Source organism: Neoarius graeffei, chromosome 11 (assembly GCF_027579695.1).
Source record: "Neoarius graeffei isolate fNeoGra1 chromosome 11, fNeoGra1.pri, whole genome shotgun sequence".
In the NCBI taxonomy this organism is placed as follows: domain Eukaryota; kingdom Metazoa; phylum Chordata; class Actinopteri; order Siluriformes; family Ariidae; genus Neoarius; species Neoarius graeffei.
The window spans coordinates 65,517,072-65,532,588 of record NC_083579.1 but is presented as its reverse complement, the minus strand read 5'-3'; the positions used below and the strand labels follow the sequence as shown (position 1 = coordinate 65,532,588).

Here is a 15,517-nt window from a genome sequence, read left to right as displayed (position 1 = left end):
TTATCGAATTTGCAAAAAATTTAAATAAAAATGCTGTTTCTCAAAATCCAGTGAATGTGGATAGAATAAAAGTTATTCCACTCAATCTTGTCGTACACGGTTTTTAGCCGACTCGGTGCTACACGCCTTGTCAGCTATCAGCTCGTGTACGACTCGATTTCGTGGAATAACTGTTAAAAAGTATTTAACCATATAAGCAGTGTTTAGCATTACAGTGTTTAGCATTACCTTTCCTAATAGGCTTTGCACAGATAAAAGGTAAAAATAATTAAAAATAAATATTGCAGCATTAGAATGCCATGACATGCAGCTGTAAGAAATCAAATTGCTCCTAAAACAATGATTTGTTGCTGCTTTGCTGTAGAAAGTCTGCAGGCCCACCTCATCCCCTGACTCGCTTCCAACATGGAACTGAAAATCTAAACCTTTGGCTCCTTCTAGTGGCAGCCTTTAGTTTCAAGACAGCAGTGTTTTGGGCCACACCTAGTCCAGGATCCACCCTGGAGGTAATGGCCTGTAAATACAATTACATTCACACTACAGTAATCACCCTAAAACTCTATAGCACTGATTACTGAGGAGATTATAAAGAGAAAAAAAGCATTTAAAAAAAGGGGAGGGAAGATAGACAGAGAGAGAGAGAGCTAGTGTCTTGCTAAGGGATGAGAGGATGAGATATGGTCTACCACAGTTATGCCTGAGGTACTTTATGAGGCACTTAGTTACCCAGCTGAGGTGCTGCAGCTAGATCATAGATTCCACCATTATTACCACATACACACTTCACTGCTCACAGTTGTCAAACCAACTACGCTATTAATTATTGCATTAAGCTGCTATTAGAGTGAAGGAAACCACAGACTTGATAAAGACACACTGCCGCGAAGTCATTTAGATACAGCCGCGGCTGATTCAAGCACTGCACGAAACTCAGACTTTCAAAATGCAATAACAAACTCAAGCCAGCTCACAATATTTGACACTTTTTATTTGATATTCAACAGAAAATCAACTTCAAAATATTAGCAAACTAATAGTAAAACTAAACATTTTATAATATTACCTTTATGAAAGCATGAACAAAAGTGAAGGAGTTCATTTCAGTGCAGGACAAAGCACATTAATCTATCAAAAAAAACAAAACAAAGGATGTGAAATAAGCATAAACAGTCTTACTGAGGTAATTTGCCTTCTATAAGACGTCCACATAGCACACCCTGGCACTCAGGTTTTTAATATTGCCACCATCATACGTATATTGCTCCTGCTTGGAATTAAACAGCAGAAAGTGTGGACATTGATATTAATTGGCTTTTAGTTATTTTCAATATTTTTACTGTGACCACTTTTAAATCTTTAAATTATTTTTAAAACCTCAGCACAGCATTAAAGGTACATTTGCCCAAATTAAAGGTAAATTATTTGTTGTTAAAATTTGAGCTTAAACTTTGCTTGTAGTCATTCAGTCGTAAAAGTCTTTTTTTTTTTAATTTCCAGTGGTACCTAGGAAAATAAGGAATTTATTATTTTGACAGTGACGGTCTTTGGCAAAACTTTGCAGTGAGAATCACATCCTTCCACAGTCATGTATTTGACACAACACATTTGTGCTCAGTAGAAAATAAATGGTATGGACCCAAAAACATGAATAATGTATAAGTTAATTTACTATTAACGTCATTTATTTTGTACCCATTAAATTCCAGCTTGCAGGACAGATGCAATTCACGGGGACTTTTACAGCTAGAAACAGAAACAATCTTAAGGGACTTAAGTGTGAATGGAATTAATCAAATAGAGATTGATTAAAAGACATTGCAAGAATAATGAAAATACTATATACTTGGGTGAAAAAACATTCACAACTTTTTATGCAGTCTGCACCGTTCTGCTAGTGTCATAGCAAAAGTATTAAGGCTGCAACTAAGTACTTCATCAGATCATTACAGATTTGGTAGAACTGGGTTCTGGATTACTCACATGAAGCAACAGTTCTTCAAAATGTAAAAGACACTTCCCTAAATAATACAATTAAAGCCCTTAACAAGAACACAAAGACATGGCTATTAACGTGACAACACTGAAACACCACAGCACAAACTGTAAAACAGACGGTAGGACGCTCAGACGTACAGACATTTGGCCGACATTAAGACAAACTGCTAATAAATAAAACAAATACACATAGCATGAAAAAAATTACACATGAATCCCTGATTGCTTCAAACTTTCACTATTTCTGTTATAAAAGTAAACTGTATGGCGAGATGGAATTTTCTGGAAAACGTGACAAGATGTCAGAGAATTTTGATTTACACGTTACAGGCTCCTTATTGTGTCTTTTTTTTTTTAAGAGAGATATTTAGGGTGAACTTTGGAAAAATAAATGAGAAACTACATTCCTTACAGCCATGACTTAAGTGAATCTATACACCATCACATTCACTAGTAGTTTAATTTAGATATAAAACGCCATATAAAAACAATACTGTGATATTTTTAATTCGTATTACTGAGGAGATTATTTTGGAATAAATAATTGAACACATTACATATATAACTTCTCATAAAACATACGTGAAGGAAAGTAACCATGATTATGTTCATAAAAGAAATGAAAAGTATATTTGACAAAGGCACTACTATTGGGATTAAATCAACTGGTTGTGCTGGATATCCATGTCTGTGTCTATATCTGACCTTTTCACCTTCTTTACTGTCAGAAGGACAGTAGCGCAAATATAGATTTTAAGAAAATATCTTCAAGTCACCTAGAAGGGTGTTTGACAATCAGATTTTGACTTTGTGCAATTTAACTTTTCTACATATATTTATCCACATTTAAAAATTGAACCCTGGGCTGAGCATCTTCACAATTTCTGTCCTCCAGAGCTAGAAACAGAGAACTCTGCTGTACATGACCATTAAAATCAACATGTGTATTTAATATTAATCTCAAATCTACCATCCATTATATTTAATAATAATAATAATAATAATAATAATAATAAATACATTCCCGGGATTTAAAAACCAAGTACTGCTGCTGGCACGGTCAATTTAAAATAAGTATGCAGTAAGAATCTGTAAAAGTGTTTGTCTGAAAATAAATTGCGTAAAAACACTGATAATATTTAAGAAAACATGAATAATCACGCAGCTGGAAATGAAGTCCAGTTCATATTACATATGCATTCAAAACTGTTTATACTTTCATTAAAATAATGACCACTGTGTTGTTTGAGAGATTTCTGTTGAAGGGTGATGATAAAGAAATCGGTGCATCATAACTGCATGCTGAACTGAAAAAAAAAAAAATTCTATACAAGTTAAACGAGCACCTCAGACTCCGTAAGCTGCTGTCTGTAATGAAATCTGCTATTACGTAAACAGCTACAGTTACTAAGTACTATTTGAAAGCCACAAAATATTGCTACTGATAAAAAAGTTTGAGGTGCTCTGCGGTTCACAAACGTTATACAAATTCTTAAAATTATCTAATCTAATTTGTTTTACACAAGGATCAACTTGTAATTATGTAGTCTGAGCATGAAATAATCAAATATTAACCTCAATCCACTCATAGAAGCAAATCATGTGACGTCACGTACGGTTACAGAATAAAGAAAGTCACTTACACCATTAAAAGCTCCTTGGTAGTGGCAGTACACTGGGATTAGCATGTAACACAACTTACTGCTGAACTAAACTAACTGGTACGGTCTACACTTAATATGATACAACGGTCATAAAGTAGAATATCATCAATGGCAACTGTGGTGCGAAGCGGTGTCACAGATCAAGAAGTATTTATTCTCACTAGCAGGTGATCTCAAAAAGCCCACTGTAAACATTTCTTACTTACTATTTAATAATGAATTCCACTTCATAAAGCTTAAACTTTTGAAATAGTCATCTATTCAAACTTGGTTAACTGAATTACCATCTCTTTATATCTGAATAACGTTATCTAAACCCAAACAAAAGCCATATAGAGCACTGCTTTTGATAGATTTACCTACAAAGTTCAAAAGTATTTCTTTAAAACTAAGTTTAGATTTGCAACTACATACACTGCTAAGCATTTATTTCAGCTTGATAGCAAACTTCAAATACTATTCATTTATTTTTAATTTAATGATCAAAGTTTATGAAATCTCTGACCAAAAATATGACTTTTTTTTTTTTTAATGAAACAATCGAGTCTGTTATTGTTACTTTATCACAGCATGTATTAAAAATTTTCGGCGAAGGAAACGGTTACATTATGCCGAAACAACTTTCGGTCCTCTCCAAGTATGGACTAGCCAGCTTTCACAGAAGATATGAAATGCATTATGGGTTCAGAGAGAAACAAATCATGCCCTTAGGCAATTGCTAACAAATGGTTTGTCTTCTGTATATCTGGTTTAATTGGCCCTAAGTGTAACACAGTGCCCCGTTTCCTTGGGTAAGATAATCCTGCATCCAGGACTCCAGTAATCGCTGGACCCCCTCCCCTCTGTGGAAGGAACCAGAAGAGAGGCTCCTGGAAAGATGAAATGCCCGAGCTGCTTTTTGTCATGCACAGTCAGTGAGCCAGGCATCTTTTACCACACCATTAACTCCTCTTCTGGAAACACCAGGAAGATGTCAAAAAATAAAAATAAAAAACAGCATTAAGTCATAATACTAGGGTTAAATATTTGTTGTTTTAAGAATTATATCTAAAATCCGTTCACTCTGTGGATGTCCTGGAGTCACTGGCAGAACCCTCTGACTTGGCACAGTTTAACATTTGTGCTTCATGGCCAGCTGTAATAGAGACAGACAGAGGTATAGATGGGGAATGGGGAGAAGGGCATAAAGAAATAGAAAAAGAGAGAGGCAGAAAGAGAGAGCAACAGAGAGAGGCAGACAGACACAAAAATACAGGCAGAGAGAGGCAGACAGACACATACATAAAAATACAGGCAGAGACAGAGAAATGAAGATGGACAAAAAATACAGGCAAAGAGAAAGAGAGAGAGGCAGACAGACACATACACATAAAAATACAGGCAGAGACAGAGAGATGAAGATAGACACAAAAAATACAGGGGGAGACAAAAATACAGGCAGAGAGAGGCAGACAGACACATACATAAAAATATAGGCAGAGACAGAGAAATGAAGATGGACAAAAAATACAGGCAGAGAGAAAGAGAGAGAGGCAGACAGACACATACACATAAAAATACAGGCAGAGACAGAGAGATGAAGATAGACACAAAAAATACAGGGGGAGACACAAAAATACAGGCAGAGAGAGAGAGAGAGAGAGAGAGAGAGAGAGAGAGAGAGAGAGACACATACACAAAAATACAGGCAGAGACAGAGAGATGCAGACAGACACAAAAAATACAGGCAGAGAGAGACAGAGAGATGCAGACAGACAAAAATACAGGGGGGGAGAGAGAGAGGCAGACAGACACCGACAAAAATTACAGGCAGAGAGAGCAACAGAGATGCGGACAGACACAGACATAAATAATACGGGGGGGAGAGACAGGAGAGAGTGATGCAGATGGACACAAAAATACAGGCGAGAGAGATGCAGACAGACAAAAATACAGGGGGAGGGAGGGAGAGAGTGCAACAAAGAGAGGCAGACAGACAGATGAAAATTACAGGCAGAGAGAGAGAGATGCAGACAGACAAAAATACAGGGGGAGGGAGAGGGAGAGCGCAACAGAGAGAGGCAGACAGACAGACAAAATTACAGGCAGAGAGAGATGCAGACAGACAGACAGACAGACAGACAAATAAAAATACAGACAGAGAGTGCAACAGAGAGCGAAGCAGACAGACAGACACAAAAAAATACAGGGAGAGAGAGAGGCAGAGAGAGGCAGACAAAAATACAGGGGGGGGGGAGAGAGAGAGAGAGAGAGAGAGAGGCAGACAGACAAAAAATAGAGATAAAAAAATACAGAGAGAGAGAGGCAGACAGACAAAAATACAGGGGAGGAGAGAGAGAGAGAGCGCGTGCAACAGAGAGAGGCAAACAGACATAAAGATACAGGGAGAGAGAGAGAGAGAGAGAGAGGCAGACAGACACACACAAATACAGAGAGAGGGAGAGAGAGAGAGAGAGATCTGTGAGTGATGAAGATGAAGCAGTTTTCCCAAACCCTGCGAACTCAAACAGAATGGCTTTGAACTGCTTCATGATCACAGACTGTCCATCAGAACAGAACAGAACACAGCTCTCCAAAAGGAAACCTACCAATAACACTCTCAGCACAGGAACACTGCTCAACTGGCTTTCCAGTGTTCTGCAGGCCTGCAATTTTCTACATACAGAACTTTCCATTAGCTGTGGAGACCTGCATTTCTACTGAGTCTCATTCATCTACGAGTTCATTAATCTCATTAATGAGAGTTCTAACAGGCTCACTGGGAAGCTCATTATAGAAAGGGCACAACTACCAATCTCATTCACAGCTGGATGGACTGCACTCGCAATGAGCTGGATGAGCTGCCATGCACACAATGAACAATGGGGGGCAGCAGAGACACACACACACACAGGATCAAGCCTGATGGGGGAAATAACTAATTGTAAAGGGCACAATCTCGTTATTAAATAGCATCTTCACCGTACTAATATGACTAAGATTTTGTTTTATTGATTTCTTGAACTACAATAACTAAAAAAAAAAAAGGATTCTCTCGAACCTACTTGCACTAAAGGAACCTAAATGAATTCACGTCAATTAAATCACAGATGATGTCAATTCCATAATGTTTGGCTCTTGCAATTCTTTCTTCTAAAGACACTGTAATCAAATCGATTAAAATATTTGTACGGAGAAAAAAAATAGCACCCACAGTCGGGGCATCCAAAGGAAAATTGATGGCAGCTAAAGTAGGGTTTTATGGTATTTAAAGGCAAAAAGCAATCTCGCTCACTGCCTGCCCTTCAGTTTCACTTGGCAGGATTCACATGGGGGAACATTAGGGAGACTAAAACATACCACTATTAATTTAAACCACTTTTACACTACTGTCCATTTCATTTATATGCTCTTTTGGTATAATACATGAACAGATTTATAAATACATTACTTCGGCACCCATGTTTTCGCAAGGATCAGTTCTTTAAGAATGTCTTAATAGCAGAAGAGCAGGTACCGACTGATTATTTCTAAAAAGAGGCCCAAGGGAATGACACTGTCATTTGTTAAAATAGATGAAACATGCATTGCATTGACAACGGTAGCCGGAGGACATTTAATCCCGTCAGACATGCAAGACCAAATTAAGCTAATGTGCTTTCGCTGGTATGTAATTAGAATGGATGGGTGCGCTTGAATGAAAATAAATAAATAAATAAATGTGTGACATGAGAGGGCTTTTAAGGCAAACAGCCTTAAGGTGGGAGGATGTGGAATAAGAAAATGACAGCTAAAGAAACTGTTTACTGTGAGTTTTTAACCTCATATGCACTTATTCCTCAGTCTCGTGAAAATAAATATCTTGGAACATAAGAGGTTAAAGTTCAGAAGTTGAAAATAGGATCTTTATTTAGCAGAGTGAATGGAGAATATTTATATCTTTGGTACGACCGTATACTCATTAAAAGCGTAGCAGTTAGAGCTTAGTCATGACCCTAGTTTTATGAGGACGCCAAATGATGGTAAGATCTCATTCTTTAGTTGGTGGAAGAGTGCAAGCATTATACCTTATGTGCAGTATCAGCAAACTGCTGAGCACTGTTCATCATGTCTCCAGTTTTCTCCTCCACACGGCCCAGTCTCTCTCCACGCTCGTTCAGTGCCTGACTGGCTTTCTGCACTGCACTACTCACACTGTCGGCTGCAGAGTGCAGGATGCTATTACCTGTGCACGCACACATAAGGGACAGAAAGTGAGATCACATTACTTCTGTTTAGACTCCAAAAATCCAGCACCAGGTAGAAATCTTTAGCTGTAATAGACTTGCCTTTGATCATTACTTATTCAACAGGTCGAAGGCAAAGAATAAAGAGAATCTATAAATCTGACATTCTTTCACATAGAAATGTTTAAAAACTTGCTTTAATGTTTAAAAGGCTGCATCTCAATCAAGGTCAAAGTTTGCTTTTGACCATAATCCCGGGACCAAGAACCTGCTGATCGAAAATATTTCACCGAGGCTTAGCTGCAAAAACACATCTCTGAACTTTAAAAACTGCACAAAGAAGTGTAGTATTCCAACACTTTGCTGCACTGTAAAAAGTGAGTAACAATGTAAAATTTGGCTCTGTGGACATAAGATGGTGTTTCTTCAATTCAATTTTATTTGTATAGCGCTTTTGAATGAATGAATGAATGAATGAATTTATTTTTATTTTCGAACATATAAAAAAAATGTATGTAACTATTTGTATATACAAAAGAAAGAAAATGAGAAATTAACAAAAATAAAAAACCAAAGAGCTAAAAAATAAAATAACAAAGAGCTAAGACATTACAAAACACCGCGCATTGTTCGAAAAAAGGAGTGGGAAGAAGTACAATACTTTTTTAATTTCCCACCCCCTTTTTAACTACCCCGAAATCCAAACTACATTAATACACCTATAAAAATATATACCATATATACACTTCATATCTTTATAATTACAAAAATAAATATATACTACATACCATATATATACATTTCATAAATATCTATATAAATATTTAATTACAAAAATAAATATATACTACATACCATATATACACATCATAAATATCTATATTAATATCTCATCTCATCTCATTATCTTTAGCCGCTTTATCCTTCTACAGGGTCGCAGGCAAGCTGGAGCCTATCCCAGCTGACTATGGGCGAAAGGCGGGGTACACCCTGGACAAGTCGCCAGGTCATCACAGGGCTGACACATAGACACAGACAACCATTCACACTCACATTCACACCTACGGTCAATTTAGAGTCACCAGTTAACCTAACCTGCATGTCTTTGGACTGTGGGGGAAACCGGAGCACCCGGAGGAAACCCACGCGAACACGGGGAGAACATGCAAACTCCGCACAGAAAGGCCCTCGCCGGCCCCGGGGCTCGAACCCAGGACCTTCTTGCTGTGAGGCGACAGTGCTAACCACTACACCACCGTGCCACCCTCTATATATATATATATATATATATATATATATATATATATATATATACACACACACACACACTATATACCATATATACACTACATAAATATCTATATAAATATATAATTTTAACAAACACCCTTTTAACAATGGATGTCCCAAAGCAGCTTTCCAGACATGTATAAATTCCAGATATAAACTTTTAAACATATGCATTTACAAATTTATTCCTAATGACCAATCCTGAGGCAATGGTGGCAAGGAAAAACTCCCTGAGACAACATGAGGAAGAAACCTTGAGAGGAACCAGACTCAAAAAGAGAACCCATCCTCATCTGGGTGATAGCGAATACCAGGCTTATAGTACTCAAGTCCAGGATTCGAACTCGAATCCAACTCGTGACTTGATTTGGACTTCGAGCACTGATGACTCGGACTCGTGCATCAACTGCATTTGGACTCGTAAATTGGAGACGACGAGGACTCGGATTTTTTTCTTTATTTTTTTCTAACATGCCATAATAACTAAGCATAAGATATTTACATCTACGTTAATTTTTATACCAATTTTGTGCGAGAGAATGCACATTCATCTGTTCATACGCCATGTTCAGGAACAAACTAACATTAATGGCGCTAAAATGCCTGGAGAGAATGCCCCTAGGATTGTCTGCTTTGCTTATACAGACTTCTCGTGCAGTGCAAAAAAATGCACTGCTGTGTGTTCCATATGTAGAAGAACTATCGAGGAGACGACGGGGACAAACTCAAACTTCAATCGTCATTTGGCGAGACTCCACCCAGAGAAGGAAGTGACACGCTATGTTCATTGCCCTGTTGATAGCGGGGATTGCTTGCTGAGCGATGAACTAGCTAGTGTTAACCCTCTCTCACGTCATTTGCCCTGTTGATAGTGGGCGGGGCTTGCTGAGCGATGAACAAGCTTTTTATCTGTAGCCTATTAACTAAAATGGGGCAGTCGAGCAGTAACGCTAGTCCGACACAGTAGCAGAGACGGTTTCACATAAAGGCAGCAACAGCCACCGTCAAATGGTGCGATCGGAGTTTTGTTCTCGGATTTGACTCGGATCAATAGTGGACTCGACTCAAAATTTTCTTTAATGACTCGGACTTGAACGCTGGGGATTCAAGACTGGACTCAAGGTTTAGTGACTCGACTACAACACTGGCGGATAGTGTGATTATAAATAACTTGCTTCTGTAACTATTATATATGGTCAAAATGTGCAATCATGTAAGCAGGAAATTCATTATAGTTTTAACATGGAGTCTATCCTGATGACATTATCAACTATTTACTGATGGAGACTTGAGTGCAAAACTGTTCATGGCAACTGTAGTCCTAAAGTTATCATGTATATCGTAGGGCTATGCCATCGTAGCAAAACTGTTTGCATCAATTGCAGTCCAAAGCCATCTTGTATCTTTAGGCTGTCCAGGAGTTTAGCTCTTTAGCTCTTTCCTCACTTCCTGTCCTTTCAGAGAATGACTTGATAATGGAAACCGGAGGATGTTTCTTCACCATATCAACAATGCTCAGTGGAGACCTTGTTTTCCTCTGACATGCCCAACCCTGCAGATGTTCCCAGTGACAAGCTATATAATTTGGGCTGCTTCCAGACTGCCACAACAAAGTAGTCCAAGGAAGAGGTGGTCCTCCATATCCCTTCACTTCAAAACCAGATATCCAGTGCTTTATAAGCATAAGAGTGGTGTATTTTTTTTGAGAGAGAGACACTGTTGCTTGACCAAACACTCCCCTACTCCATGAAAAAAAAGCTTCTTTCTTCCTGGTTCACAGTTTAGAACAAATGCTTCTTCACAGAAGCAGAACACACATTGAAATGTTCTGCGAGAACAATAGAGGAGCCTTTAAAAACAAAAAGCAGATTCAGATTAGTTCAGAGAACAATGTGAGTGTCAGAAGGGAGCAGATGGGACGGATCAGACAGCTGAAAATACAAAGATTTCATTTGACCCGAGATGTGAGGTGGTGTTTCAACACAAAAACATCTATTCACTGATTCACCATTAAATACATGTGCGACTTGTCGTATAAATCAAATGTGCAGACAGGCTGACAGACTGTTTTGCACACAAACATCTTTTACATATAAATTAATTATTCACAAAAACTTAGACGTGTGTTTTTACTGCAGAAAGAACACCTGACAACATAATGGAAGAGGAGAAACGGCGCCGTCTTCACAGTTTTATAACAAAATGGGAAGCCTCAGCATCGCTTTCAAACAAAGTTAACTTCAATACATGCACAAACACATGCTCCTGGGGAAAAACGTGTGTCTTTAGGTTGTAGAATATGTTTCAGAAACTGTTATAGTGCACAACCCTTTATCTCGTGGTCCTGTGGTGGCCCCAATCCACTGCTTTGCAGGACTGAGATGAGCTACCACAGTAGCAATGACTGAATACAATCAATCAATCAATCAATCAATCAATCAATCATTGTATACAATTATACAATTATATAAAGAACAACGTTTGGAGTGTGGCGGCTTCTTAATACAGTTGTTTTTCTTTTCCGATTAAAAATGGCTTAATATCTTAGTAGAGAAGTATGTCCAAAGGCAGATCGGATGCACTTTTTATATGGATGACTTGCAACCACGTGATCAAAATGTGCTACGTCATGAGCGTCCGCCATGATGGTGGATATACAAAGCAACTAGGATGGCGGCCGCTGAAAGCGTGCCTGTAAACAGTGCTGAATTTTCTCAGTATTACCACGATTTGAAAGGTTGACAGAAGATTCGATACAAACAGAAGACAGATGTGTGTAGTTTTGACCCACATTATTTTAAAAAAGTCAGACTTTTCTGAAGATAAGATGCTTCTACCGACCATCGAGTACCCAGATATCGCATTCTATCTGGTTTGGCTGTCAAAGAATCAAGTCCGACCTTGGACGAAACACAGCCCATTTTCTGATTGGATGCCCAGTCTGGATTATTTCAATTGTATAATTTTGCTGGCGCTCCTGGAAGCGAAATGGTAATACACATGTTAAAATTATAACAACGGCCGAGTGAACGATGACAAGAGAACATTCATTTTATAGTAAAATTCTAGCAACACAAAATAAAATTCTTCCATGATGATATCGAGAAAGCTTTTGAATTTCACCGGAGATAAAATGATCACTGCAAACACGAGCTGTTTTGGTTTTAGCCTCTGTTAGATCAGGCCTGCCGATGTTGTTCAGCCGTGCTCGTCTCCTCTCCGTACTAAACCTCAGAGTTTCCTCGCCCTCTTTCTGAATCACGGACGTAATTCTAAAAAAATAAGAACGTGCCACGGTCACAAGTACTGTTGTGACCATAACCATATACAGCACAAAGATATGGCAGAGCTAAAAGAACGCTTAAAGCAGTGGAAAAACAGAGTTGCACACACATGACTACATTTTGTACGGAATGTCGCTTGACCCTGCATTTGTATCTCCACCAACATGGCCGACATCCGGGTTTCTATTTTGCTTTGATGTCACTTGCAAGTCAAGGATAGTCAGATCCAAAAAATATTTGGACCTTGATGCAGCTATAGTTATTTTAGCAGTCTACCACAGTAATAATTTTTTTTTTCACAGTCTGGTTTCCATAAAATCCTGCGCTCTGATTGGCTGGCGAGCGGGTCTGTATCCTATGATACGACCCCAATTACGGACCCTGGTTACGGACCTCTGGCGACTCGCTCATTCACAACAACAACAACAACAAACATAGTAGCATTTTTTTGTCAACATTTATCTTTTTTTTAAATAAGATTTATTTATAAGATTATCAAAAATAATATAAATTTTTGCCAGCATTTCTCAGGAGAATAGCATTAATTTTACAGCATGGATAGCGATAACGACAGTCTTCACAGTGAAAGTGATTTTTACTACCCTGAGGAAGAAGAAATAAAAGAAAACATTTCAGGAGAAAGCTAAAAACTTGTAACTGTTGCTAACGCCGAGCAAAAACTTGGCTGAATCCTGAATGACTCAATTTTGTATAAACAGGGGACGACATAGGCGGCAAAATGTAGTTTTTTTTTTCCTGCCATGGAAGTGCACTTGTATACCGAGGAGGAAGCCATTTGCATTACAGCTGTGAATGAGGATTCAAAATGGCGGCTCGGCTCGGTTTTCCCTTTCAGGCGCTCTCATTTCTGTTAGAATTTGGTAAAGAAAAAAAAATATATATATATATATATATATATATATATATATATATACTATTTACCAGGTTAAGGTCACTGCCAGTGAAGCAAGCCATCATTAGACTGAAAAATCAAAATAAACCCATCAGAGAGATGGCAACAAAAATAGCCTCAATGAGGCTGTAGCTCATATCGGCCAAGACGCCCATAAAATCATAAATACGACAGGTGGCGCCACCATCTTGACAGCTTTCATGCACACCCACATTTGGAAAATTGTATGCAAGTTTGATCAAAATCCGATCAATCCTGTAGGAGTAGTAGCGATTTTTGTAAATCGTGGACGGATGGATGATGTGTGATCGCATAAGCTCATCTAGCCTGATGAGCTAAAAATTAGGTCTGGCCAAATGAACTATTTGGTATGTTCTTAAACAGAAAGAATGCCAAAAGGCCTGGAAGACCATGAAAATTTTGTTTCTTTCAGAAGGCTTAAAACAACAGGCACTTTTCAGCCAAATGTAACACAGCCTAACCTGGCCTAGCTTAGCAAAGGTTCGTCCATCTCGTGCAAAATGATTTGTTAACGCTCTCAAAACTGTCCAAGAGTTTCTTGTGTACTTACTCATGGGCAGAGTGAGATTTGTAACGCAATGCTGAAATCTCCCAAGTTAACCAAGTCAGGCTGAATGTCCACATAGCGTTTTTTCCTGAGCGTCTTCCATCGTTCCCAATGAGGAGCGAGAGTATGCAGCCGCTGAGAGAAAAAAAAGCACCGCACCCAGCGTCTTTCCCCCCCCAGAGCTCTCCAACTTTTTTGTGTAGCTGCTCAAAGCGTTTCGAGTTGAAAATCTCTGAACATTTCGTAAAGGTGCTGGTGTTATCACTGCCACTCCTTTTCAGGTAACCAAGAAAAAGGAGGAGAAACTTTTTCTGGCTGTGTTTATCTACCAAAACAATGTCAAATAAATAGTAGAGGTTATGCTAGAATATCATACAACAGTGGTTAGAGTGGTGATATGTTGTCAAGATATTGTTGTCATAGAAACAAAACCCACACACACAATTTTTTTTTGATAAAACGCTGGGATGAAGCCAGCACTTTTTTTTTTTGCCAGAAAAAAATCTTACACAGACACACAATTATTAATAATTATTAAATTATTAATAATTATTAATAATTATTAAATTTGTATTAATTAACAATTAATTATTATTACAACAATTGCTAAGCAATTTATTGTTATATAAAAAGTACTTTACACATCTTTCAATGAATTTATTTTATAATCATGATTTATTTATTTAATATACATGTATTTATCAAAAGTGAGGTGATGTTGGGTGCGGGAGGTTTTTGCATGACCCAATAAAAATAACTTCAAAAAAGTAATATATGAGTAAAAGTTCACCAAATGCAACATCAGGAAAGTAGAAATTTTGAAAACACTTTCACAGTCATAACCCTAACTACAAAGCTTGACAGTTTGTGGTGATACTCTGTGTTTGGTTTTCACCAAATATGGCACTGTGCATGACGACCAAACGTTTTTTAATTTTATTTATTTATGTATTTATATTGAGTTTCACATTGATAAGATAATTGAAAATAACGTACAAGAAAACAAAATAATAAGTACAATTACATGCAGGCAGGGTCACCACAACAGTTTACACCAATTACTGTGGGCCCTATTAATAAAACAAAAGAAGATGGATAGATCCACTAATACATTAAATTGCAATGCAATAATAGAAAAAATCTGAACATTAATCTAAAAACAACAGGTAATGGGGCTGGAAAGGACACGTGACTTGTTGCATTTCACACTGACAGTTTTCCGTGAATGCGGGTCTTCTACATTATACACAGAGATAAGTGCTTCATGATAGTAAGCTTGTAACAAGAATTTAAATTGTATGAGAGAAACCTGGATGAACCTAAAATATTCAGGAAGAGAGTTCCAAATTCTAGTGGTTCTCACTAAAAATAAGTATTGGTGTGTCACAGTTCTACACTTACGAGGATGGAAAGAAATTACTTTGGGATTTGCAGTAGAGCTAATTAACCTAGTTGGTATCAAACGACTGGGTAAAACATCAGATGAAATTGTTACAATGCCATTTATGACCTTAAAAAAAGAATACCATGTCCAAAAGCTCGTGCTGATAGCAAATTGGCAAAAGGTTAATGGCAATGAGTCTGTCCGTATAGCTCTC

General features: G+C 37.8%; 1 protein-coding gene across 3 annotated transcripts in view; it reads right to left on the bottom strand.

The window, feature by feature from the left end:
- Nucleotides 1-991: 991 nt before the first annotated feature.
- The window catches only part of stxbp6 (syntaxin binding protein 6 (amisyn)), a 207,864-nt gene continuing 193,338 nt past the window's right edge, over nucleotides 992-15,517 (bottom strand). Inside the window, exons 5-7 of one of the 3 annotated variants that reach the window (XM_060934595.1) lie at nucleotides 7,706-7,863; nucleotides 4,722-4,794; nucleotides 992-4,612 (exon numbers count right to left, since the gene is read on the bottom strand). In XM_060934595.1, the coding sequence (XP_060790578.1) occupies nucleotides 4,771-4,794; nucleotides 7,706-7,863 (182 nt within the window). In that variant the 3' untranslated portion in view covers nucleotides 992-4,612; nucleotides 4,722-4,770. Of the gene's footprint in view, nucleotides 4,795-7,705; nucleotides 7,864-15,517 lie in introns of all 3 variants that reach the window. The other 2 variants (XM_060934594.1, XM_060934593.1) reach the window with 2 other exon arrangements.